The 25,925-nt window shown below is 43.3% G+C and overlaps 1 protein-coding gene across 3 annotated transcripts in view; it reads left to right on the top strand.

Moving 5' to 3' along the window:
• TBCEL (tubulin folding cofactor E like) overlaps positions 1-25,680 on the top strand; it is a 34,335-nt gene extending 8,655 nt beyond the window's left edge. For 2 of the 3 annotated variants that reach the window (XM_075277661.1, XM_075277662.1), the window contains exons 3-9: positions 6,150-6,291; positions 8,916-9,055; positions 11,216-11,397; positions 12,090-12,346; positions 16,201-16,327; positions 19,086-19,202; positions 24,400-25,680. In XM_075277661.1, the coding sequence (XP_075133762.1) occupies positions 6,150-6,291; positions 8,916-9,055; positions 11,216-11,397; positions 12,090-12,346; positions 16,201-16,327; positions 19,086-19,202; positions 24,400-24,718 (1,284 nt within the window). In that variant the 3' untranslated portion in view covers positions 24,719-25,680. Of the gene's footprint in view, positions 1-3,021; positions 3,179-6,149; positions 6,292-8,915; positions 9,056-11,215; positions 11,398-12,089; positions 12,347-16,200; positions 16,328-19,085; positions 19,203-24,399 lie in introns of those variants that run through there. The other variant, XM_075277660.1, reaches the window with a different exon arrangement.
• Positions 25,681-25,925: the final 245 nt, after the last annotated feature.

Here is a 25,925-nt window from a genome sequence, read left to right as displayed (position 1 = left end):
TAAAATAGTGATAACCTTCAATATCAGTGGAGGTCTGACACCTGGCACCCCCACTCATCAGCTGTTGGAAGAGACCGCAGTGTTCAGGTGAGCGCCTCGGCCTCTTCACTACTTACCAAGCACAGCGCTGTATATATAGTGTAGTGATTGTGCTTGTATTGCAGCTCAACCCCATTTACTTCATAGGGACTTACCTGCAGACGGGCCGGGTAACAAATAAAAGTGATGTCACATGGCCTGTGATGTAGACGCGTGGTGCACCAAAACCCCGCCAGTACAATCAGCTGATCTGTGGGGTCCTGGGTGTTGGATTTAATATTGGTGACCATCACTGGGTACAATTAAATGTGAGAATGCAGTTTTATTAATACTGTGCACTATTTTACTGCAAACAGTGCTTTAAGGAAACCTGTTATAGCGGACATAGTGCAAGAAGGAAGGACCTGATCCAAACAGCGGTGTATTGATTCGAGTCAATAAGTTTTCCCAGTTTTTTGTGGTAAAATTAGGAGCCTCGGCTTATATTCGGGTCGGCTTATACTCGAGTATATACGGTAACCACTTTAATCCTTTGGAAATTTCCATTTATCTAAACGGTATTACACAGGGCGTTTCTCGGTGCTGTCTTTTTGTTTTATAGTAGTGAACATGGTACCTGATCTGCAAGCAGTATGTTATAGAGCAGGAAGAGCTGGGCCGATTCATATATAAGTCTATATGGAAATATTCAGCATAACTTGGCTGCTCCTACTGACAGCACCCCTGTTTAAGTGTGCAGACAGATAGCTGTCAATCACTGTGTAAGACCGCCCAATGGACTCTTAATTCCACAAAGTGCAGGGATGTCAGTGAGTATATGATAAAAGATAAATGAGGGCGTCCCCACTGCTGCCCGAGAACTCTCTCCAGCGACGCCTCCTTCTTCAGTTGCATCCTCCCCTTCTCTCGTCGTCTTCCTTCTGCGTCAGCTCCGACGCCTGCGCAGTCAGCTCTGTCAGCGAGACACTAGTAGAGCCGACTACGCATGCAGCCATATTTGGTTCGGCGTAGACTCAGAGGAGCGTGTTGCGCGTGCGCGCAATTGCTGCCTCGAAAAAATACAGGGAGGATGCAGCTGAAGATGGAAGCGTCGCTGGAGAGAGGTCTCTGGCAGCAGTGGGGATGCCCCCAGCGCCGTATGAGCACTGAGGCCCGCCCCCATTGCTGCGAGAGAACTCATTTGAATACTGGTAAAAAACGGTATTTCTAAGGAACGGCGGCGCGGAGACCACGTCTAAAGGTAAGAGACGAATAGCCTTTCTAAAGACTATTCCGACGTCTAAAGCACAAAAGATACATCTTTAGTGGTAGAATCCCTTTAATGTCGCAACGTAGTTTGGTTGTTATTTTCATCTTTCACATCTCTGCATACCAAAATTCGTAATTTTTCTGCAGAATTATCATATGAGGGCTTATTTTTTCCGTGATGAGTTGTACTTTCAGTTGTCACCGTTTTGGGGTACGTATAATGTTTTGAATAACGGATTAAACTTATGAAAAATCGGCACCGTTATGTTGTTATTGTTGGTTTTGATGGCATTCAAAATGACATGACTACTTTTTCCACCGGTTCATGACTGAAGATGGGCACACCAATCTGGTTTGATCCGAATATCCCAAATTTTTCGTTTTTTAACAAAACTGAACAATTAAGGATTTGTTTCGGATGACGCTGGGTTCACACCAGCGCCCAATTTCCATTTTCAGGTTTCCGTCTTTTGCCGACAGAAGACGCAAACTGCTTGTTCGATTTTGTGTCCAGTTAAAAAAATTAACGTTTCGCTGCGGGGGGGACAAAACTCTCACAGGCGCTCACGGCCGGACTCTTTCCAAACATGCCTGCAGGTTTCCGTCTCTAGTTAAGCTTGGGGCAGGAAATGGAAACCTGCAAAACGGAGACCTGGCGCAGATGTGAACGAGCCCTGAGCTAAAGTGGGTTCTGCAACATGCATTGCGGTAAATTATACTGTGGGTTCTCTTCAGACTCCAGTGTTCAACAGGTGGAGGCCCAGGGAGTTAAAAAAAAAAAAAAACAAAAAAACATTTATACCCTTCGCTCACCACTTTTGGGCCTCCTCGTGGCATCCCGTGCTCTCCTGGTGACGTCATGAGCAATCACAGGCCTCAGCGGTGACCCCGTGCATGATGTCACTGAGGAGACCGAGAGAGATTGCCAGACACGAAAAGTAGGCCCAAAAGAGGTGAGGGAAGGGGAGTATAAATGTTTTGGGTTTTTATCACCTCCCGGACCTCCACCTATTATACTGAGGAGACCCCAGAATATAATAATTTCATCTCTGGTTCCTACAAATTGGGGACCCAAACCCGAAACAAAATCTTGAGAGGTTCGCCCATCTCTAGTCGTTGCGATTATGACAATACCATATTTCTGTTTTATCATGTCTTACCACTTTTGCCAGCGTGTACCGTGTTCTGACGTCCATAGTTTTTACGTTTTCATTGAGGGGAGCTATGTGAGGGCTCTCTTTTTGAGACAAGCTGTAGTTTTTATTGGTACCATGTTTTGCTATAGACATACAACGTTCACTTTTATTGGTTTTCTTTTGGTGGAGGCGAGCTGACTAAAACACATTCAATTTCGCATTGCGGTGGTTTTTTTTTTTTATGGCGTTCACGTATGGGATAAATAACTTTATTAATGGTATATGGCAGTGGGCTAGCGGCCAGCGAGCTCTTCAGAAAATTTCTGCAGCAGAAAAAAAACTTGCCTTCCTATTTCCCAATCTTTTTAGATTCTTTCCTGGCTTTAGCTCAAAAACGGAATAAAATACGTCTGCTCTATGATAATAATAAAACAAACCGCTGTGCATGAAAGCGCCCTCACGTGACTGCTATGTGGACGTCTATCTGTAGTATCAGTGTAGATCTTTGTGCCTGGGGAGGAATACATATAGTAAGAGAAGGGGGCGGGAGGGGGGTTACTAAATAGTGCATGAAGTCATTGTTTTGGGTTCTCCATAGTAACCGCAGAGCCCTGTTCACTCTGCATGGACTCCAACTGCCAAATTCAGACACATGAAAACAAGCAGCAGAGCTGTAGCGTAGCAGGTCATCGTACTGTGCACGTCAGTGCGGGCGTATAATGTGGTCCTGGGCTGAAGTCCTGTCCTGGAATGTGGTGAGTCACAAGTGCACAAGAGCTGACACTCACTTCTGCTCATATTTGCAGGCTATGCAGATTTTTCGTGTCAAAGTAAACACTCTGAGGTAGAAACTAGTGACACTCGTGCAACTGACACGTCATGGCTGTCCTGGGTATGGATTAGTGTTTGTGTAATGGAGGAGTGGAATGTCATGTTGTGTACGACTGATACGGTATTTATATCTGCTAAACTCTCTCGACTCCTAGTCTGGTCTTGTATTAGGGGTAGCCCAAAACTGCGCTACTACCACACTGCAAACACATAGCAGAATCACAATAACAACGTCTTACACTAGGTTCACTCTAGCATTGGCTGTCTATTGTTCTGGTCTATCAGAAGACCCGAAATGGAAAGGTGTAACTCCAAAATAGCAGTACAAAGTCCGATTAGTTATTGTCCGTTTTTTTCTTTTAAAGGACCCTATCATAACAGATATCAAACGCCCCCTAAGGGTTTTATAGGCTCTTTGAGATAGATGAACAAATAGAATATCGAATTGATGGGAGTCCGAGCTGCTCGCTTCCTAATAAATGGGCCTAATTTGGAGTGGAATGCCGTGACGGATGCTGGTGCTCTGCATTGGCATTCTGTCGCGGCTAGGCACGCGGTATGTTTCATCGGGAAGGAGTTAATAGGAGCACTGCAGATCCCCTATATTCAGCCAGGCTAAATTCCAAGTGGGAGAAAAAAAACTCAGTCCTCAAGCTCAGGGAAGGGGCAGACAGACAACCAAAACACCCCCTCCCCTTCCCCAGCATCTACTGCACCCAAAAACTCCAACCATTTTAATTTTTGAAATTTTCCAGTAGCTGCTGCATTTCCCCCCTCGGCTTATACTCGAGTCAATAAGTTTTCCCAGATTTTTGTGGTAAAATTAGGGGCCTCGGCTTATATTCGGGTCAGCTTATACTCGAGTATATACAGTAATTTATATGGACATTAAGCTGGATTCAGACGAACTAGTGTGCCCATGTTAGTCCTATCCTGACCATAGATCGAATAACCCAAATTTACAGCATCCTGCGTCCCAATAATGCTACTGGCTTGGCCCACTTAACCTAAATTTGCTATCTGAATGTGATATTATAATGTTGATATTGATAAATACATATTTATCCCACCAAAAACAAGACTTCATGCATCTACAGCAACAGAAAAAATAAGTTCTAGCCCTCGGACTGTATTATAAGTGGTATATTATTCTCTGTCTAACAAACCTAAAAGACACTTTCACATTTAAAGAGGAGCTTTCATGTGCTCAGAGATGGGCGGTGTTATATACTATTAGACCGTGCGCCATTCTTCCATAGCCTTGTACAGTCCGGGGGCGATGCTGATCTGTAAGACTCATCTTTCTGACAGTGGAAGGATATCGGTGCTGAAACTAATGGCACAGATGTCTCAAACACCGGGACGTGTCCGTACAATAGTGGCGCTCGCAGCTATCGGCTCAGTGCTCCATGATTCAACTGATAAGATCAGCGGCAGGGAAGCGCAATGAGCGCCGAGCCTTAGACATTACAGTTGGGGCCTGCAGGTCCGTGGGAACGTGGTTTGATGAGTATGTAATATTGGTGGTTGAGGGGACAAGGAAAATTAAGCTATGGGGGGTCAATGAGGGGGCCAATTTCAAAGAGTTTGCACAGGGCCCCCCAATGCCAGAAAATAGGCATACAAAGAATGGAAAATCTGCCCCACTGAAAATATAATGAATATGAGGTGTTTGGTGGAAGAAAACACACCCGATTTTTCCAAAATAAGCCACCAACCCATTATCCAACTTAGCTGAGCATGCATGTCTATAGGGAGGTGGTTAGGAATCGCCAGTTAAAGGGATTGTGAAGAGTAAGAAAACATGGCTGATTTCTCTACAGGACGTGATATCATGTCCGTTGGTGACATGGCCATGCTTCAGTCTCATTCATGTTAAAAGGCTTTTACAGGGCTTCGAAAACATGGCTGCTTCTCTGTACATGTGCATGTCCGTACACTGATCAGCCATTACATTAAATCAGGTAAATGGCAATAGGGCCTGTCAAGGAGTGGGATATATTAGGCAGGATCTGATCTTAAGGTTTAGGTGTTGGTATGGGCAAGTGTAAGGATCGATCCGAGCTTAACAAGAACCAAATTGTGATGACTCAATGACTAGGTCAGAGCTTCTTCAAAATGGCGGGTTATGGGGGTTGTACAGGGAAGGACAACAGGCGATACAGGGGCTATTGATACTCATGGTGAGTAAGGGCTAGACGTTTTGAATATGGAGCGTTAGAAGATGGAGTTTGGTCTGATGAATTACATATGGTGGTCCGAGTGTTGCCTGGAGCACGATGGCACCAAGATGTACGGTAGTTGCCGACAGAGGCATTATGGTGGTCAGTCTTCTGGGAAGTCTTGGGTTCATGTAGAACATCTTCTAAACACTATAGGACTCCTTCAGAAACCTTGAGGAATCCATACCCGGTCAGAGTTGGTCTGGTGACATGATAGAGACCTACAGAATAGTAGGCCGGTGGTTTTAATGTTGTGGCTGATCGGTGTCTGACTACCTCGTATTGCCTCTGGACTAATGGACTGTTTCATGTACACGGGAAGTTTTTCCATTTCAGTACACATCAAAGTTTATTTGCTGAAGAGATTTATCTCAGATGTTCGATTTACAGCAAGGGAAAAAAATCAATGAAGCAAACACGTTGTACCCGATAGTTGTCTGCGGCAAACATTGCTGAGCACGGAGGAGGACGGTAGACATATTCACCGGCATGTATAATATAATGTCTAACGTGCCAGTCATCCGCGCTCGCTTTACTGCTGCCTTATCATAAGGGAAAAGAGTTATTTTTTCCTGGTTTTTTTTTCTAGAAAATCTGAATTGGGTTGTGGGGGGTCGCAATTGGGGCAAAGCTTTGACTTTTGGTATAATCTGTTGTGTCTTTGTTCTTCTAGGAAGCAGAAATGGAACCACCTTGTGGAAGGAGTTTCATGCAGGTGCTGTGTGAGAAGTACAGTCCTGAAAACTTCCCGTACAGGAGGGGCCCGGGTGCGGGTGTGCATGTACCCCCGGGGCCACAAGTGTCGCCTATGAAAGGTAACATCTGAAATAGTATTCCTCTGTTTATGTCCAACTAGGGATAGGTTCACAGTACTGTTATTTAGTGTCCCTTACTCTCTTCTGTCACAGGATGAGAGCAACAAACATGAAAGGGATTCTACCATTAAAATGCTTTTTTTTTCATCGATAACACGTAGGAATAGCCTTAAGAAAGGCTATTCTTCTCCTACCTTTAGATGTCTTCTCCGCGCCGCCGTTCAGTTGAAATCCCGGTTTTCTTCGGTATGCAAATGAGTTCTCTCGCAGCACTGGGGCGTCCCCAATGCTGCGAGAGAACTCTCCAGTGCCGCCTCCATCTTCTTCAGGAACGGCCTCTCTTCGCGTCTTCTTCCGGAGCTGGGTTTCAATATTCTAGGCCTCGGGCAGAGCAGACTGCGCATGCCCGCAGCCACAAGAAAATGGCCGCTTATGCTTACTGTGGGGGTGGGGTCTATGCGCTTTAAGCGGCTCTTTAAGCAGCTGTTTTTCTTGTGGCCACGGGCATGCGCAGTCTGGTCAATCTGCTAGAAGATTGACCCTTAGCGTCAGAAGAAGACGCACAGAGAGGCCGTTCCTGAAGAAGATGGACAGTTCTGTTGGAGCATTGAAGATGCCCCCTGTACTGTTTGAGCGCTGGGGCCCGCCCCCAGTGCTGCGAGAGAACTCATTTGCATACCGAAGAAAACCGGGATTTCAACCGAACGGCAGCGTGGAGAAGACATCTAAAGGTAGGAGAAGAATAGCCTTTTAAATCAGCATTTTAATGGTAGAATCACTTTAAGTGACAAATGCAGACGGAGCCCTTTCCATTAGGTGGATGTTAAAGAAGTCCTCACAGATCGGCAGAATTATATACTGCTGGAAGGCTGCAGTACCGGCACCGATAGTTCTTCACTGGGGGCACAGAACGTGAACGTGTCAGCTTTCTAGAGGTGTATTACACTGCATATGCCCCAGGAGGTGAAAGGTCCTCTTTAAATTTTGATAGCATTTTAAATATTTCTTTTTATGTATTTTTGAAGTCCTATAAAACGTGGGAAAAATAGTTTTTTTGTTTTTTTTTTAAATTTGGTGGTATTAAAATGCAATGTGTGTTGTGTGATATATGAGCCTATAGTGACTTTTAGAGGCTGATCATATCCTCTATAGTGACATAACATGCACGCTGGGCAAGGGGCTTGTATTGGGAATTTTCTAATATGAAGTGATTCCTTTAGTGTATTTTTGCTTTTCCATTTCTTCTTACTGTGTCATCTATTATTAAACGGCCAGCAGGTGGCAGTGTCACATTATGTAGTCTGATCGGATACATTGCCGTTGTACCCAGGGCTTACATATAGCGTGTTATCTATATTTAGTTACCCCTACATTCCTTTCTATAATAGTATATTATACTACCGTCCTATGTTTCCATATGGAGCTGCATAGAAATTTGTTATAGGGGGGCGAATCTCAAGAAGGAACTACTAGGCAATGCTGCGTCAGAGCAACTGTACAGGCCTGTTCCCCACTGCTTGCTACAGTAAGTGGTCGCAGCTATCGGTATGCAAGAACAACAGTAGGTGGCGCCACTATTGACCCCAAATGCAATAATCTCTACAAAGAAAGATTATTATTAGAGATGAGCGAGTAGTATTCGATCGAGTAGGTATTCGAACTAATACTACGGTATTCAAAATACTCGTACTCGTTCGAATACTGTCGCTATTCGCAGTAAATATATTCGATTCAGAACCAGCATTGATTTGCCGAATGCTATACACTGTATAGCATTCGGCCAATCAATGCTGGTTCTGCCGGAGGCTCGTCTGTGAGGAGGTGAGTCTAAGATCGGACCACAGCAGTCTCCATTGTGGTCCAATCTTAGACTCCGCCTCCTCACAGATGAGCCTCCAGCAGAACGAGCGTTGATTGGCCGAATGCTGTACACTGGCCAATCAACGTTGGTCAATGCATTCCTATGAGTAAAAGTCAGCTCCCTCATAAAAGCAAGCTGCCATCTCTCCTGACTAGCAAGGACGAGCCTGCTGCAGAACCAGTGTTGATTTGCCGCAGGCTCGTCTTTGCTAGTCGGGAGAGCTGGCAGCTTGCGGTTACGAGGGAGCTTACTTTTTATCAGCGCAACTGCAAGCGCTGTGCAGTTAAAGCATACGTACCCCATAGACTATAATGGTTTCCGTGTGCTTTAACTGCACAGCGCTGCTCCTAAACACTCTACTCCTGCTATTCGTGGACTTGGTGAGTCTCCTTTAGTCGAATAGTGGTTTCCCCTGAAACAACCATTTTTTCCCATAGACTATAATGGGATTCCATATTCAATCGAGTAGTCGAATATTCAGGCTCTACTCAAAACGAATCTCGAATATTTCACTACTCGCTCATCTCTAATTATTATTAATACATTTATATCACAAACTTGCTTATTTTACATGTTTCGTCACACTGATCTGAGAAAAGAACATATGTCGTGGACTGCACTAGGTATAAAATAATATAAAAATATACATTTTTTCTGGATTTTTTAAGTCATCTCATGTTTAAACATCATTGTTTTATCATGTATCTGTTGCTATAATCTCTATAGTATGCTATAAGGTTTTTCTATATATTCTATGTTATAGACCGCTTGAATCTTCCAAGTATCCTGGTCTTGAACAGCTGCGGTATCAGCCATGCTGGAGACGAGAGCGAGATTGCAGCTTTTTGTTCCCATGTTTCTGAATTGGACTTGTCTGGTAACAAGCTTGACAACTGGCAGGAGGTAAGACAAGGGATCATATGCAGGATTGTCCGTGATTACAAAAACAGAGCTGCTTTCTTCTAAAAACAGCGCCACCTCTGTCCACAGGTTGCAGGCGATATTACAGCTCAGCGCCATTGATTTGATTGAAGCTGAGCTGCAATACCAGACACTACCTATGGTTAGTTGTGGTGCTATTTTTGGACAAAAACAACCATGTTTTATTGTATTTTTGATCAGTTTATAGAACAATCACCATTTGTTTATAGAACATTCCCTCTTGTACTGTTGTCATGTTGCAATTGCAAATAAGAAACCATAGAATTTATTCAATCCTGTGATGTTAGGCCGGCTTCACTTGGGCTGGTTCGGTCTGTGAGATACAGATGGGATGTCAGCCATATTTTCCTGCCCTGGACTCCCATCATCATAGTCATGTATGATGCTAGGAGTCCTGACCTCCCTGCGGCCATGTTTGTCACGACTAGCACACCGACACATTCATTGCTATGGCCCCAAAAACATAACCGTGTATTTTCATGGTCCTGTGCATGCTGTGACCCCAGTGCAAAACTCAGGACAGGTCCTATTGTCTGTTTTGCAACCCGGGCTTACTGAGACCTGTGAAAGGGGCTGTGGGCAGCACACGGATGTCATCCATGTTGTATGCAAGCACGGCCCAGCTACATACTACATGGTCGTAGAGCCACGGGGAGGCAGGGACTCTCATATTAGATCCTGTTCCCGGTCCTGGCTCTGGGTTCGATCCAGGAAATACAGCCGAAATTCTGTCCAAATTGCATGGACTACACCCACTTGTGTGAATCCAGTCTTAATCATAAAATCATTGTATTGTGTCCACATAAGTTGTATTCCTAGTTATATAGAGAATCCTGGAGGTCGGCCCTTGTATTTACTTTGTGTTATTTTCCTTCACTTATTTGTGCTGTTTCATAGTTCAGTCTTGGGTATCTAAATTCAGTACAAATAGAGGAAAATTCTCCATAATGAAGAACGTTCCATCTCTCGATGTTTTACTCTATGTGCAATCCAGCATAGTTTCCATATTACATTCCATTATGTGACGGCCTGTGAGGATTACTTGGATTTATATGTAAATCCTTGAAATACCAGGCATTTCTATGGTGCAGACAGGTATTGTAGATTTCACTTAACATGTACGCGTTTCTAGAACTGAAGATTTAGGCTAAATGTATCGTCTAACGTGACTTGACCCCATACATGGGACCGTGAAAATACACGGGCCATAGAAGTGAATGGGTCAGTTCTACACAGGTAGAACATTGCTAACATACATGGCCATGTGTATGAGGCCTAACTATAAGACCTTATTCACGTATCTGTTTTTACATACATGCTCATAAATCAGGAGCCTTTTCTGTAGGGCCGTGCACCTGTGCTGAAAAGATTATCGTGATCGTTAAAGGGATCCTATCATTCAAACGCATTTTTTTTATGACTAACACGTCAGAATAGGCTTAAGAAAGGCTATTCTTCTCCTACTTTTCGTTGACTTCTCCTCATCGCCGTTCGCCCAAAATCCTGTTTCTTGTTGGTATGCAAATGAGTTCTCTCGCAGCACTGGGGGCGGGCCCCAGCGCTCAATCAGCACTGGGGGTGTTTCCAATACTGCGAGAGAACTCTCTCCAGCACCGCCTCCATCTTTGTCAGCAACAGCCTCTTCATCTTCTTCTTCCGGCGCGCGGTGGGTCAGAATTCAACACATGCGCAGAGCTGACTTGCGCATGCGTTGAACTTTGAAAATGAGCATTGATCACCCCGCGTACATAGTCCTTTAGGCTGGGTTACACTCGCTTAGTGTGATTGCAGATCAACAATATGCGGCGTGTAAATCTGTAAATGCAGCTCATAGTGACATGTACAAGCTGCCACTAGACAGCATCCTCCAGCTTACAAGGAAACTCCTTTCCATGACTTGAGGACCCTCCTGTTGGGAATAAGGGTTGAAAGATGCAAACCCATAAAAAGAGCTTGAACAATATAGGTTTTATATTAAAGGGGTCCTCCAACCATCTGAACGCCTTCTGTAGATCCTGTACCCACCCCTTTAAACTCTTGGATTACATATTAGATTGTTAATATCCTATTACAATATCACTGTACAATATCTACTTTTTTTCTTTCCTAAATTTCCAAAAGGTCAGTAAGATTGTGTCCAACGTGCCGCAGCTGGAGTTCTTGAATCTCAGCTCTAACCCGCTGCAGGCGTCTGTCTTGGAAAGGGAATGTGCTGGAACGTTTTCTGGTATCCGTAAGCTGGTTCTCAATAATTGTAAAGTCTCCTGGGAGACGGTCCACACGTTGCTGCTGGAGTTGCCGGAGTAAGTATGTTGTCACCGCTTGTGCTGCTGCATAATGTAGACTACCTGATATAAATACATGTACATTGACTCAGTGGTTAGCATTGTTGCCTAGAAGCACTGGGGTCCTGGGTTTGAATCCCACCAAGGACAACATCTGCAAAGAGTGTGTATGTTCTCCTCTTGTTCGCTGTGTTTGCACTGAGGGAGTCACAACACAAAGCTAACATTAAGCTCTATTCACACTTCATTTACTGTGTGCGTTCATTGAATGCAATGGGAAATGGATCTACCACATAGACCAAATTTTTCCATCCTTAACTTACAATGGCCAAGAAATTTACCAAAACAGTGTTCTTTTTTTTTTTTTTTTAAATGTAGATTGTGAGCCCCACGTAGAGCTCACAATGTACATTTTTCCCTATCAGTATGTCTTTGGAATATGGGATGGAAATCCATGCAAACACGGGGAGAACATACAAACTCCTTGCAGATGGTTTTTTGCCCTTGGTGGGATTTGAACACCAGGACTCCAGCGCTGCAAGGCTGCAGTGCTAACCACTGAGCCACCGTGTGGCCCCTAAAACAGTGTTCTTTTGGCATGCGTTTGGCAGATGTGTGTCACCATTTCAATTGTATTATAGATGTTGAGCCATACTACGGTATCTTACCATATAACGCCAGTGTGATACACTCATATTTTCCCCTTTCAGCTTGGAGGAACTCTTCCTGTGCCTTAATGACTATGACACCATAGTGAGTTCTCCGGTTTGTTTTCGGTCCCTCAAGCTTCTCCATATAACAGACAATAATCTTCAGGATTGGTCGGATGTTTGTAAACTAGGCACAATGTTTCCTTGTCTTCATACCCTCGTCCTTGCAAATAACAACATTCTGACCGTCGAAGACTCAGACGGATCGCTGTCACGGCTGTTTCCAAATCTGCGCTCTATAAGTCTTCATAAATCAGGTGAGATCCCCTGTGTTTAAGTTCATCGTACTTGTATTCTGTACAGGGGGGGGACACAGAATGGAGAGGGGAGTAAGCTTCTTCCAGACTCTGGTAGGAGAATGAAAGGATCGGGCATGTTGAGATTGAGCATGTCCAATTCTTTGTTAACTCTACAGCATGGGCAGCATGGTGGCTCAGTGGTTAGCACTGTAACGTTACAGTGCCGGAGTTCTAGGGAATCCAGATTGTGAGTCCTATATACAGCCGCCGAATGAAAGTCAGCCAAACCTCCAATACACATAGTTGATAAAATTGAATGAAGACATCATCTCCAATCTATAATCCTATCAAGTTGACCCAAAGGAAGACAAAAAAATCCCATCAGGCTAAGGCCAATTGCCCATTCAAGGGACAAATTGTCTTCCCAATTCCAAATCTGGCAATTGGACTAAATCCATGGATCCAAAAAAATTCTGCTTCCTAGAATCTGTGATGTTTTTGCCATCAAGAAGCTCGTCTAGGCCCGTCTTGAACTTGTATAAGTTGTCAGTCATCACCACATCCATAGTCTCACCGTTCTTACTGTAAAGAAGCTCTACCTTCTTTCCTATCAGAGAGATCTCTGTACTGTCCATTCATATATGGTAAGTAGTTTGCCCCTAAGCCGCCAAAATTGGTGACTTTAGTCAACCTTGTCCAACCACCTTACACAGAAATGTGCAGTCTTTAATGAATACTCACTGGGACCCTCCCAGATCACTAGAACGGAGTCTCTAGCCTTGTTTCTGAGTAAGTTAAAAGGGTACGGTGGTAGTGTTACCCAAGGGGATCTAGATGGGATCCCTATTCCATTGATCAGTGGAGATCCCGGAGAAACCACATCTATCACCTAGCCTTTGTATAAGTAATAAATGTGGTTTGTGTGTACTTACCTAACCAGGACTGCTCCTGGTGCAGGTGTAGTCTTGATCTCCCTGCGCATGCACTCCATGACTTTAGTCTCCCTGCGCATGCGCTCCATGACTTTGGTCTCGCTGCGCATGCGCTCCATGTCCAGCACATATCACAGTGAAGCTGAGGTGTACTGCACTGTTTCATTGGAGAAGTATGCCTGCTCCAGGATCTCAGAGATGAGTCTGATGAGACTGATCATACTCATCTTTGGGTACGTAACACACAGTAAAGCCAAATATTGCATGGACAGGCTTTCTATAACGATATTTGGATACCCAAGTGATGTACTCAACTGTCTCTACCAAGCCTACCAATGCATGCGTATGATTACCCATACATTCAATCTCAATCCATAAGGGCTTGTTGCTGGTATAATCTCCCAAATTTATGTTATACACTCACCGGCCACTTTATTAGGTACACCTGTCCAACTGCTCGTTAACACTTAATTTCTAATCAGCCAATCACATGGCGGCAACTCAGTGCATTTAGGCATGTAGACATGGTCAAGACAATCTCCTGCAGTTCAAACCGAGCATCAGTATGGGGAAGAAAGGTGATTTGAGTGCCTTTGAACGTGGCATGGTTGTTGGTGCCAGAAGGGCTGGTCTGAGTATTTCAGAAACTGCTGATCTACTGGGATTTTCACGCACAACCATCTCTAGGGTTTACAGAGAATGGTCCGAAAAAGAAAAAACATCCAGTGAGCAGCAGTTCTGTGGGCGGAAATGCGTTGTTGATGCCAGAGGTCAGAGGAGAATGGCCAGACTGGTTCGAGCTGATAGAAAGGCAACAGTGACTCAAATAGCCACCCGTTACAACCAAGGTAGCCAGAAGAGCATCTCTGAACGCACAGTACGTCGAACTTTGAGGCAGATGGGCTACAGCAGCAGAAGACCACACCGGGTGCCACTCCTTTCAGCTAAGAACAGGAAACGGAGGCTACAATTTGCACAAGCTCATCGAAATTGGACAATTGAAGATTGGAAAAACGTTTCCTGGTCTGATGAGTCTCGATTTCTGCTGCGACATTCGGATGGTAGGGTCAGAATTTGGCGTCAACAACATGAAAGCATGGATCCATCCTGCCTTGTATCAACGGTTCAGGCTGGTGGTGGTGGTGTCATGGTGTGGGGAATATTTTCTTGGCACTCTTTGGGCCCCTTGGTACCAATTGAGCATCGTTGCAACGCCAAAGCCTACCTGAGTATTGTTGCTGACCATGTCCATCCCTTTATGACCACAATGTACCCAACATCTGATGGCTACTTTCAGCAGGATAATGCAATGCCATGTCATAAAGCTGGAATCATCTCAGACTGGTTTCTTGAACATGACAATGAGTTCACTGTACTCCAATGGCCTCCACAGTCACCAGATCTCAATCCAATAGAGCATCTTTGGGATGTGGTGGAACGGGAGATTCGCATCATGGATGTGCAGCCGACAAATCTGCGGCAACTGTGTGATGCCATCATGTCAATATGGACCAAAATCTCTGAGGAATGCTTCCAGCACCTTGTTGAATCTATGTCATAAAGAATTGAGGCAGTTCTGAAGGCAAAAGGGGGTCCAACCCGTTACTAGCATGGTGTACCTAATAAAGTGGCCGGTGAGTGTAGATTCCCTTTAATAGACTCTTCTCCACCGTATCCGGAGTAGTTGGAATTTTTTTCCAACAGCAATTTGTTTTCAGCGTCTGGTATGCTAACTAGACTCCCTAATGTCAAGTGGGTGACAAGAGACAGGAGCAGACAAGAGGGCGTAAGACTGATCTCTGACACTGCTCACCTCTGAATGGAGAGGTGAATCACGCCCCCTTGCCTGTTACTGTATGACGCCACCTACTTGACATTATAAAGTCTAGCTGCCACTGAAAATAGCTGGACTGCTCAGGATCGGTGAGAGCTACAGAAAAAATTCCAACTGTGCTGGAATTTGTGGAGCGGCACCCATTAAGAATAGAGATGAGCGAGTAGTACTCGCTATTCGAATGGAAAAGTTCGATGCAGAACCAGCATTGATTGGCAGAATGCTATACAGTCGGCCAAGCAACGCTGGTTCTTCTCCTACCTTTAGAAGTCTTCTCTGTGCAGCTTCCCAGCGGCGTTTTCCGGCTCTTCATTCACTCTGCCAGGCATCGGGCCTGGGCAGAGCCGACTGCGCATGTCCGCTTGTAGTGCACAGTCGGCTCTGCCCAGGTCCAATGTCTGGCAGAGTGAATTCAGAGCCAGAAGATTCCGCGGGGACGCTGCAAGGAGAAGACTTCTCGGAGGATCCAGCCCGACCCTCACTCGTGGACTTGGTAAGTATAATTTGATCGAATGTTACCTACCCCTGAAACGAGCATTTTCCCCCCATAGACTATAATAGGGTTCGATATTCGATTCGAGTAGTCTAATATTGAGCGGCTACTCGAAACGAATATCGAATCTCGGACATTTTACTGTTCGCTCATCTCTATTTAAGAATGCTAAGAACTGGAGTTGATGGACATGGTGAAAGGTTCTCTTATGAAATAAACCTGGGGTCGTGCAGGGGTCCTCATCGCAAGGGACTACTCCTTTACATTTTATAAGCTGAGGTATAGAGCTGAGCCCTATTATCCTTCTGCCGGGAATGATGAATGAAATTGAAGGAGAGCTCGGCTAATAATACTCCTTCAAGCATAATTTTCACTATCTGCAGAGCAAATAATAGGGCTGAGTTCTCTATTGTACTGCAATTTATCACATGTATAGTGTAACCCCTAAGTGACCTGCACAATCCATAAGAGAAGAAGTGGTGACAGGTCCTTTTTTTTAGGTTCACCAGCGCAGACCAAGCCTGGGATCCCGCTTATTAGGCGCAGATGACAGCTACGTTGTATTGTACGGTATACACATGCGACATCTGAATATTTATCTCTGTTTCTTCAGGTATAAATTCCTGGGAAGACATTGAGAAACTAAACACTTTGCCCATGCTGGAAGAAGTCCGATTATTAGGTATACCTCTTGTGGAGCCTTATAGCACAGAGGAGCGTAGGAAATTAACTATTGCAAGGTACTTATTATACCGACGAAGGTCCATTACTACTGTACCTTTATATTAAGTATATGATATACTAAAGGTTCTGATCATGTTTACTTAAAGTTGAGCTAAGATTTGGTCATAAATCTTCCTAGGAGGAGATGTCTGAGAAGGGCCGGAGACCAAGCCATCAGACAACATCTCTGACAGAATCCACTGTTACTTGCCATAAATCATAATATATGCTAATGATAAGAGCCAAATGGTGAAATATTTTTAATAAAAACCTCTTTTAGCCCAAAATTCTGATGAAACAATACATAAAATGGGGCAAAGGGTCTTCATAACCTTCGTAGTATCAGAATTGGACAGCGAAAAAACAAAAACAATGACACAATTCAGTGCCATGCTTTTTGGTTCTATATTAATCAAAAAATGTTGTCGCACACACAGGTTTTGTTGCCAAAAAGGGAAATAAATTTATTTACAACACCGTGTACATCATTTGTTGTGCCTTTGGACATAGGGGTCGCAGTAATATGAAAAAGACTAATAGATCAGAATAGTTGACGTTTCGGTCGTGTAGACCTTCATCTGAACTGATCTATAGTGTGAGTACAAGGCATGTAGGAGGCGTCCCAGGCGTTGTAAATAAATTTATTTCCTTTTTTGGCGTCCCAGGTGTTGTAAATAAATTTATTTCCCTTTTTGGCAACAAAACCTGTGTGTGCGACAACATTTTTTGATTAATCTGATTGTGGGGTCGAAGGACCCTTTGACGTCTGCACCACACTTTCTAAATTTGTGAGTGTGCAGCACCATTGCCTTTTTTTTCATTTTGGTTCTATATTGGCGCAAGGAGTATGTCCTCCGCCTTAGCCATTGGATAACTGGTGGTCAAGGTTGGATTCACATCTGCATTGGAGTCTCCACCGCAGATTCTGCTTAAAATCGGCAAAGAGAAAAGTCCTGCAAGAAGGACCATCAGTCAATGGAATTGTGGGAAGAGCTGACATTTTTATTGGTGCCATTATAACTTTTTATCTTCACATTGTGGGATAAATAATCTGACAGTTGTATTGCTCAGACCTCTATGGGCGCAGCAATACATAATATGGGTGTGTATATATTTCTAAATTTTAAAAAAAACAAAACAACTTCCCCCACCAAAATGTTTCATGGAAAAAAAAATACACTTTAAGTTTATTTTTTTATTTTAATTTTTGAAAATTTATTTTACACATTAGTAAAAAAAAAAGCAACTTCCCCCACCAAAATGTTTCATAACAAAATAAATAAAAAATACACATTCAGTTTATTTTTTATTTTAATTATTTTTAAATTATTTTATACATTATTTTTTAAAAAAAAAAAAAAACTTCCCCCTCCAAAATGTTTCATAAAAAAAATACACATTCAGTTTATTTTTTATTTTAATTAATTTGAAATTATTTTATACGTTATTAAAAAAATAACTTCCCCCCACCGAAATGTTTCATGAAATAAAATAATTAAAAAATACGCATTCAGTTTATTTTTTATTTAAATTTCTTAAAATTTATTTTATACGTTTTTTTTTTTTTAAACTCCATCCACCAAAATGTTTCATGAAAAAAAAATAAAAAAAATACACTTTCAGTTTATTTTTTATTTTAATTACTTTACATTTATTTTATACGTTATTTAAAAAAAAAAACACCCACCAAAATGCTTCATAAAAAAAAAAAAAAAAAATGGATATTGGGTTTAGTTTTTTTTATTTTAATTCTTTGAATTTTATTTCATTTTTCATACTAGTTTTAGATCCCTGGAGGACTTCTGGATTGCAATGTATTATGCTATTCGTAATAAAACTGGCAAGCAATGTATTAGGATGGCATACACTGGAGACAGACATGGTGGCTTCCATTAACCCTGGCTGCCATGTAAGGCTCCGTTCCCACGGAATAATGCGCCACACATTCAGACACGTATACACGTGTCAGAGTGTGAGCGCTCAAAACAGATCCCATTCACTTCAATATATGTCGGCTCACGTGCGCTACACATTGAAATCAACGGGTTAAAAAGCTTCCCATTGATTTTAGCGCGTGTGAGGCGGCACCCATTGAAGTGAATGGGATCTGTTTTGAGCGCTCACACTCTGACACGTGTCTGAATGCGTGGCGCGTTACTCCGTGGGAACGGAGCCTTATAGGTTCATAGACGCAGGGGAGCCAAGAGTGTTGAGCCAAACACTTGCTTCATCCGGCACAGAATTTCAGGTTGGGCTCTGATACATTTGCCATAACAGACCTATGTATCAGAATCATACCCAGTCATGACCATTGTACAAAGGAATATTGGTGGTCACCATGGGATTACAGGTCACACTATGTAATAGCCAGTCCATATAACACAAGGCTGATCTGGTGCTGAATGAAGCTCGCGCACCGGCTCGCATAGACTTCAGCTTTGTCTCTTATCATTCATTCCGAACCCGACAATAATAAAAAGTATTATCGCTCTATGAAAAATCTGGAGACGGCGGCGATAAGGATTACTTTGTGAGAAGAGTCCCACAATCGCCCTGGAATTTGGAGATGACCTGGATGATATTCATACTTTCTAAAGTTTCTTGCACGCACTATTTCTATGGGGTCACTCTAGTACATTTAAGTCTTTTGGCAGGGAGACTTGGGAGTGAGAGCATATTGATTTCATGAAAGACAGATCAGGGCATTCTCCTCTCCAGTTTTAATGCAGCGTAGTGATGGTCTCGCTAATCTTTTCCTCTCATATGAACTCCTAGATTGCCGTCTGTTTCCAAACTGAATGGCAGTGTTGTCACAGAAGGTGAAAGAGAAGACTCCGAGAGATTCTTCGTCCGTTACTATATGAATGTCCCAAAGGAAGAAGTTCCATTACGGTGAGACTATAGACAATAGGAAATAAAACAAGGGTAATAAGAAGAGCCGATGCCCAGACACAATTTACTTTTCTTGTAGGGAAGTCTGAGCAGTAAATATTGGTCCTGGGGTATAATGACCGCCATTGTCCACATTAAATTATCTCCATCTTTTTCTAGGAAATTGTCACATCTAGTAAATTTGTTGCCCAGTAGACTGAAGAGCATTCACCCGAGTGTATCAGTGCCGTTTATCTAGAATATACTAGAGGCTAAGCCTCCATTGCACTGCAAAGCTATCAGCAGAATACAGGCTGGCAGCAGAATACGGGATTACAGATAACAAGGAAATTGATGGGGGTTTTTTTGGACGGGTGTCAAATAGGATTTTGTTAATGGCCTGTACTTAGTATAAGCCGTTGAATATCCAATTGATGGGTGGGGGGGGGTTCAGCAACCAGTCCTTGCACTGATCAGCTGTTTGGGGCTGCATTCAGTCCCCAGTCTATGAAGTGCAGAGAGCTGGAAATAGATAGTGTCGTATAGAGGTACCATTACTGCATTGACATCAATGGGACCGAACACTACCCCAACCAGCTGATATGTCAGCCCCCTACTCATCCGATATTTATGGTCTAAGGATAGGCCATAAAAAAATCCCCCAAAAAACCCTTTAAGGCCAGAGCCCCACAGGCCGGAAATGCCGCGGCGTTATACAGTAACTGCAAAGTGGATGGGTTTCATGCGACTCCCATGCCCACTTTGCGTTTAAAACCACAGCGCGGACATGCTACAATTTCTAAAACTGGCGCGTTTTGGGAAATTGTAACATGTTAATTATATCTACAGAAACGCCGGCGGCTTTCTCGTAGATATAATGGTAACAGAAAGTCCTCGGAGGAAGACTCCATGAACTTTCTGTTTAAAGCACTGCAGGAAGAACCGCAATGCGTTCACGTCTAGATTGTTGCCGCAGAACTTTAGCGCGGCGTTTCCGGCCCGTGGCGCCTTAGCCTAAAGATAACCTGCTATCTCTCCTGACTTGTATTTCTCATTAAATAATGAGTTTACTCTTTACAAATCTATGCTGTGCTATTCCTCTGTTATTCCTCTAAGAAATGTATGAATAAATTGACAGCCGGGTGTGTCCAGTTGGGGGTGTGGCCCTATAATGTCTGACCTTGTCCTACCAGTACTACCAATGCCAGACCATGTAAGGACAACCTTATGACAAGAGGTATGGTAATGCCCTTTTGTAAATTTATACATAAATGTCTAAGAAAAATAATGGAGGAACGGCACAATGAAAATTTCAGAGAAAGAGTTCGTTCACTCAGCAGAAACCTTTTCCACTGTGTGGCTTTTTCGTATGGCTAGCCGCGCATTGTATCGGCATGGTGTTGCGGCATCCCACACCTAATTAGGCCCGGATGAATGGGCCTAATCAGGAGAGAGTCTCGAGCCGCGGACGTTGCGGCTGATTCAGCCACGGAATCCGTGTGAAGATAGGTCATGTCACATTCTTTTTTCCGCTAACTGAAAAAAATCACTAGGGATAAAAATCTGAGTTACTCAAATTGAAATTAATGGGAGGCGTTTTTGCAGGCGAATTTTGAGGTGGATTCCACGTCAAAATCCACCTGCAAAAAACTTTGTGAGGCTGAGGCCGCACGTTGCGGAAACGCAGCTTTTTTTTGTTGCAGATTTTGTTGCGTTTTTTTTAAGCCAAAGCCAACAGTGGCTACAAAAGGAAATACAAATACAAAAAACTGGGGAAACTTATTGACTCGAGTATAAGCCGAGGGGGGGGGGGAAGCAGCAGCTACTGGAAAATTTCAAAAACAAAAATGGTCGTAGTTTTTGGGTGCAGTAGTTGCTGGGTGATGGGAAAGGGGAGGGGGTGTTTTGGTTGTCTGTCTGCCCCTTCCCTGAGCTTGAGGACTGGGTTTTTTCTCCCCCCACCTACTTGGAATTCAGCCTGACTGAATATAGGGTATCTGCAGTGCTCCTATTAACCCCTTCTGGACAGAACAGGAGCACCTCAGATACCCTATATTCAGTAGACACAGGGATACCTAATGTGTATGTGTGTCACAGTAATTTTCTACTTTTGTAAGCATTCTAAGGAAAGGAGTGATTTAGAACTTTTTTTTTTTTGCACTATTTTATGGGAGATTCTATACATTAAAATTACATTAATTTTTTTTTTTTTTTGCTGACTCGAGTATAAGCAGAGGGGGGCTTTTTCAGCACAAAAACTGGGCTGAAAAATTCGGCTTATACTCGAGTATATATGGTATTTCTATTCCAAAAGGAACAGATTCCAAGCTATGGACAGCGCTGTTTCGGTCTTTTGGACCTCCTCAGCATAGCGCAGGGATACTGATTTGGCAGAGTGAGAGACTATAGACCAGGGTCAGGGGCTAATCATACACAGTAGTTGTAAAGATGTCAGTTTATATATATGTTCAGGTTATATAAGGTTTTACACTGAATGCTACCCAGCAGCCCTCGGTAATGCATACAGACTGCAGAGGACAAACGGGTGAAAATGTTTAATTACACCCAATTACATTATGTGTTTTTTAGCCCAAATACACAGGTTTCAGTTGTAAAAATTACCCACAAAGGTGGGCAATCAAAAATAGAAATAGCTAATTTCCTTCATGTAATAGTGTCGTTAATATCAATTCCGATTTCATCTTTCCTTACTGTTTGTTGCATAAAATGGACATCACTTACTGTATATAGCTTGCTACTTCAAACCCTGAGACTCGGTGCAGAGTCCAAGCTCACGGCTGTCAATGAGGCCATTGTCCATGGCTCTCCATCTGTGCAATGTGAAAAAGAGACACCAATAGGTCTTGTGCAGTGATTAATGGCTGAGTCTTTCCAGTTCATAGAACCAGTGTGCTATTCCAAACTGCCTACATCTCAGGTTGCAAGTGGCTGGGTCATTCTCCCCTGTGAATCCTCATGTTACTGGCTTGCACAGTGCGGGATCCCTCACATTTGTGTCCGTTTCATGTTAAAACTTACTGTGAAATTTCCTTTTAAGATTTATGCTGAAAATCTCAGCCAGTACCGCCAAAGCTCTTTCCCTCCTTGAGATATGAAAGGAGAAATTGTAACACAGTAAGTATAAGGATTAGAGTTTTGTGGGCTAGAATATTGCTGACCTGTTCTTAGGATAGGTTATCAATATTAGATCAGTGTTGGTCCAACACCCAAGACCCGTACAGATTAGTGGTGCCGCTTCTGCTTCACAGGCCAGTGATAGCACATTTATTCATCACATGACGTATACAGCGCCTTTCAAGTGAATCGGGCTGAGATTCAATATCAAGCACATCCACTATACAGTATACGGTGCTGTGCTTGGTAAATGGTGTCTCTTCAAATAGCTGATTGGTGTTGGACCCCCACTGATCAGATACTGATGGTCGCTCCTTAGCATAGATCATCAATATCTTAGTCCTAAAAAGTCCCTGTAAGGCACCAAGCTAGCCAAATATATTTGCCAAGACATTGACATGTTCCCCTCCGAAAATTTTTCCTGTATGGTAGTAACTAGCTATACCGGGAACCGCACTACAGCCCTATTCTCACGATCAGTGGGGGTCCTGGCAGACATCCCAATTTTTCCTCTTATACTAGCCCTTTAGGACCAATACAAGTTCCAGTAAAGCTGGGTTCATACAGGGGTTTTTTGGACCGGATTTTGAGGCAGAGGCCACGTCCTGTCCAAAAAACGGCTAGCCACGACTGGACGCCGGCGAAGTGTATATAGTGCACTGGCATCCAGTTGCGTCATTCCGCTCCGGTTTAGGCCCAAATGAATGGGCCTAGTCAGGAGGGAGTGTCGCGCCGCGGACGTCCGCGGCTAAATCAGTCGCAGAATCCGCCTGAAGAAAGGGCATGTCGCTTCTTTGAATTCAACGGGAGGAGATTTTTTGAATCGGATTCTGACATGGATTCATCTGAACCCGGCTTAACAATTTTTTTTAAAAGTGAAAGGCCACTTTAACCTCTTAAAGGGATCCTATCACCATAAAAATGCAGGAGGATCGGAGCAGATTGATATATAGTTTTGTGGGAAAATATTCACAATTTCTGAGCTTAAGACTCAAAGACTGGCAGCTTTGCCTGTAAGTCAATGATTAGAACCGCCTTCTGGACATCTAAAATAAAAAATGACAGGTTCGCTTTAACGGATATCCTATTTTAAGTCTTTGGAGTCAAGTTTTTTGTTTTTTTTTTAATACATTTACTTATTAATTATTTTGTTTTGGGAAGGAATTAAAAAAAAAAGCATAATAAACAATTTTTTGCATTTTGTTTTTATGCCATGGACCATTCATAACAGAAAAAGAAAAGAAAAGCATGCTTATGAAGAAAATATAATTTTTGGGTTTTGTGGGATAGGTAGAAGTTTTTTGGCAGCATTTTTTGTTGAAAATAATTTATTGCTTGGATTCTATTAAAGGGGCTCTATCACTAGATGTTTGTGTTTTTAGCTAAAGATATGCCTGAATAGCCTTTACAAAGGCTATTCAGGTGCTGCTAATCGTTAGTAGAAAGACCCCCCCCATTTTTGTTAATTACTGTGAAAAACGATATGCAAATCAGCTCCAGGGTGCACAGTGGGCGTTCCGTGCACCCCCTTGCGTCATAGCTTCTGGACTCTCAGCACTGCCTCCAAGTCCTCCTCCTCCTGCTTATTCACCGCCTCCATTGTTTCTATTGAAGTCACGCGCGTGCGCAGTAGCGCTCCCTCCGGCGCTGGAGCATACGCAGTAGCGCACTGGAGGGAGCACCACTGTGCTTGATTTCAATAGAAACCGCTACTGCTCTCGCTCCAGTGCCACTTTCCTGTAGAGAACATTGTGAGCATGCGCAGTAGCGCATCGGAGGGAGCGCTACTGCGCACACGCGTGAGTTCAATAGAAACCACCGACAATGGAGGTGGTGAATAAGCAGGAGGAGGAGGGCTTGGAGGCAGCAGTGGGCGTCCACAAGGTATGACGCAATTCCCGTAACCATTTGCGGAAAGGGGGATATCAGCTGTTAGAATTGTGCACAGATCAGGGCGGTCGACTACTTACATGGCATGAAAGGCGAGATGAAATATGGGAGCATACAGAAGACTGGATCTACCCCGTGTCTTTAAATAAAAAGGCAGCAAGATATGTCTCTGACACTTCTGGTTTTCTTGTAGATACCAAGAGCTGGTAAGGAAATATGGCAAGTTGGAACCGTTGGCCGAAGTTGATCTTCGACCCCAGAACCAAGCTAGCGTTGACATTCACTACGAGGAGAAGGTCCAGAAGATAAGTGTCCGACTGGATCAGACCGTGGCTGAATTCAAGAAGCAGCTTAAGACTGTAGTGCAATTGTCCACCAACAACATGCGAATATATTACTTGGACCACGAGACCCCTTTTGGTCTTGAAGAGATGAAATTCAGCACACGGGCTTTACATTCATACAACGTCCGCGACGGAGTCAAATTTTTTGTGGAACCAAAAATCAAATGACCTTTAGTAATATATGTACAGGTATAGCTATATATGTGATCTATGTACAGATTTTTTATTGTTTAATTGTCTTTATATAATTTTATTTCAGATTCCCCGCTATGCTTGCGCAGCTATGCACTGAGGCCCTATCTCATAGACAACTGGAGCCCTCCAGTTGTCATTTTCCAGTTTTATGTCACTAAAGCTTAAAGGGGTTTTCCGAGTTATATAAAAATTAGTGCAAAACCAGGAAATATGATAAATTACAAAATAACCTTTATAATCCGCCGCTGCTCCAGCCCCGCAACTCTATTCGTCCCTGCTGTGCTTTGTTTGGATGCAGCAATGACTTGCCCGTATACCTATATGATCACCTCAGCCAGTCACCGACCATGGCGGTGTATAGCACAAGACTACTGATGCTAGTAGGACATGACATGGAAAGTAGACAGAGATATTAAAAATGTGTGCCATTGAGACATAAAATTTACTAGAAAGTTGCAAAACTTCATATTCGTTCATTTAAAGTAAAGAGTAAAACCCCTTTAAGTAGCCACTATGAAAGCGATCAAAAACCTCCCAGCAGACTGACTGTATTGTGATGATGTGTACACCCTGGGTATGACTACACATTACTGGCACTGTATTTGTAGAATGATGTTACATCGACTTTAACATAGGTCTGTCGTCAGTTCTTGTTTAGTTAAAAAGCAAACGCACTGCAAAAAATCCAACCTTAAAGAGGACCTTTCACCGCCTTCACCAGTGCTTAGCATCTGTTAATAGACACTACTCCACTGTTTTTGGCACAGTTGGACTTTTCTCTCTAGCCCCCCACCATTCCTGAGCAATCACAGTTAAGGGTGCATTCACACGGAGTAAAATGGAGTGTAATTTGGAGTGTAATTATTACACGTGTAAAAAATTTACGCGCGTATTTTGGAGCGGTTTTTTTACATGTGGCATTTACGGAACGTTTTTTGGAGCATTTACGCGTGTAGAAAAACACGCTCTGTAAACGCTCCAAAAATGCTCCGTAAACGCCACGTGTAAAAAAAACGCTCCAAAATACGCGCGTAAATTTTTTACACGTGTAAAAATTACACTCCAAATTACACTCCATTTTACTCTGTGTGCATGCACCCTTAGTTAGTTTTGGTACCTGATATGCTACTCTGTACTGTCAGATGAGCAGTGTCAGACAGGAGCAGGAGAGAGGGGTGTG

The sequence above is a fragment of the Leptodactylus fuscus genome, chromosome 6 (genome assembly GCF_031893055.1).
Source record: "Leptodactylus fuscus isolate aLepFus1 chromosome 6, aLepFus1.hap2, whole genome shotgun sequence".
Lineage (NCBI taxonomy): Eukaryota > Metazoa > Chordata > Amphibia > Anura > Leptodactylidae > Leptodactylus > Leptodactylus fuscus.
This window is presented reverse-complemented; position numbering and strand designations above follow the sequence as displayed.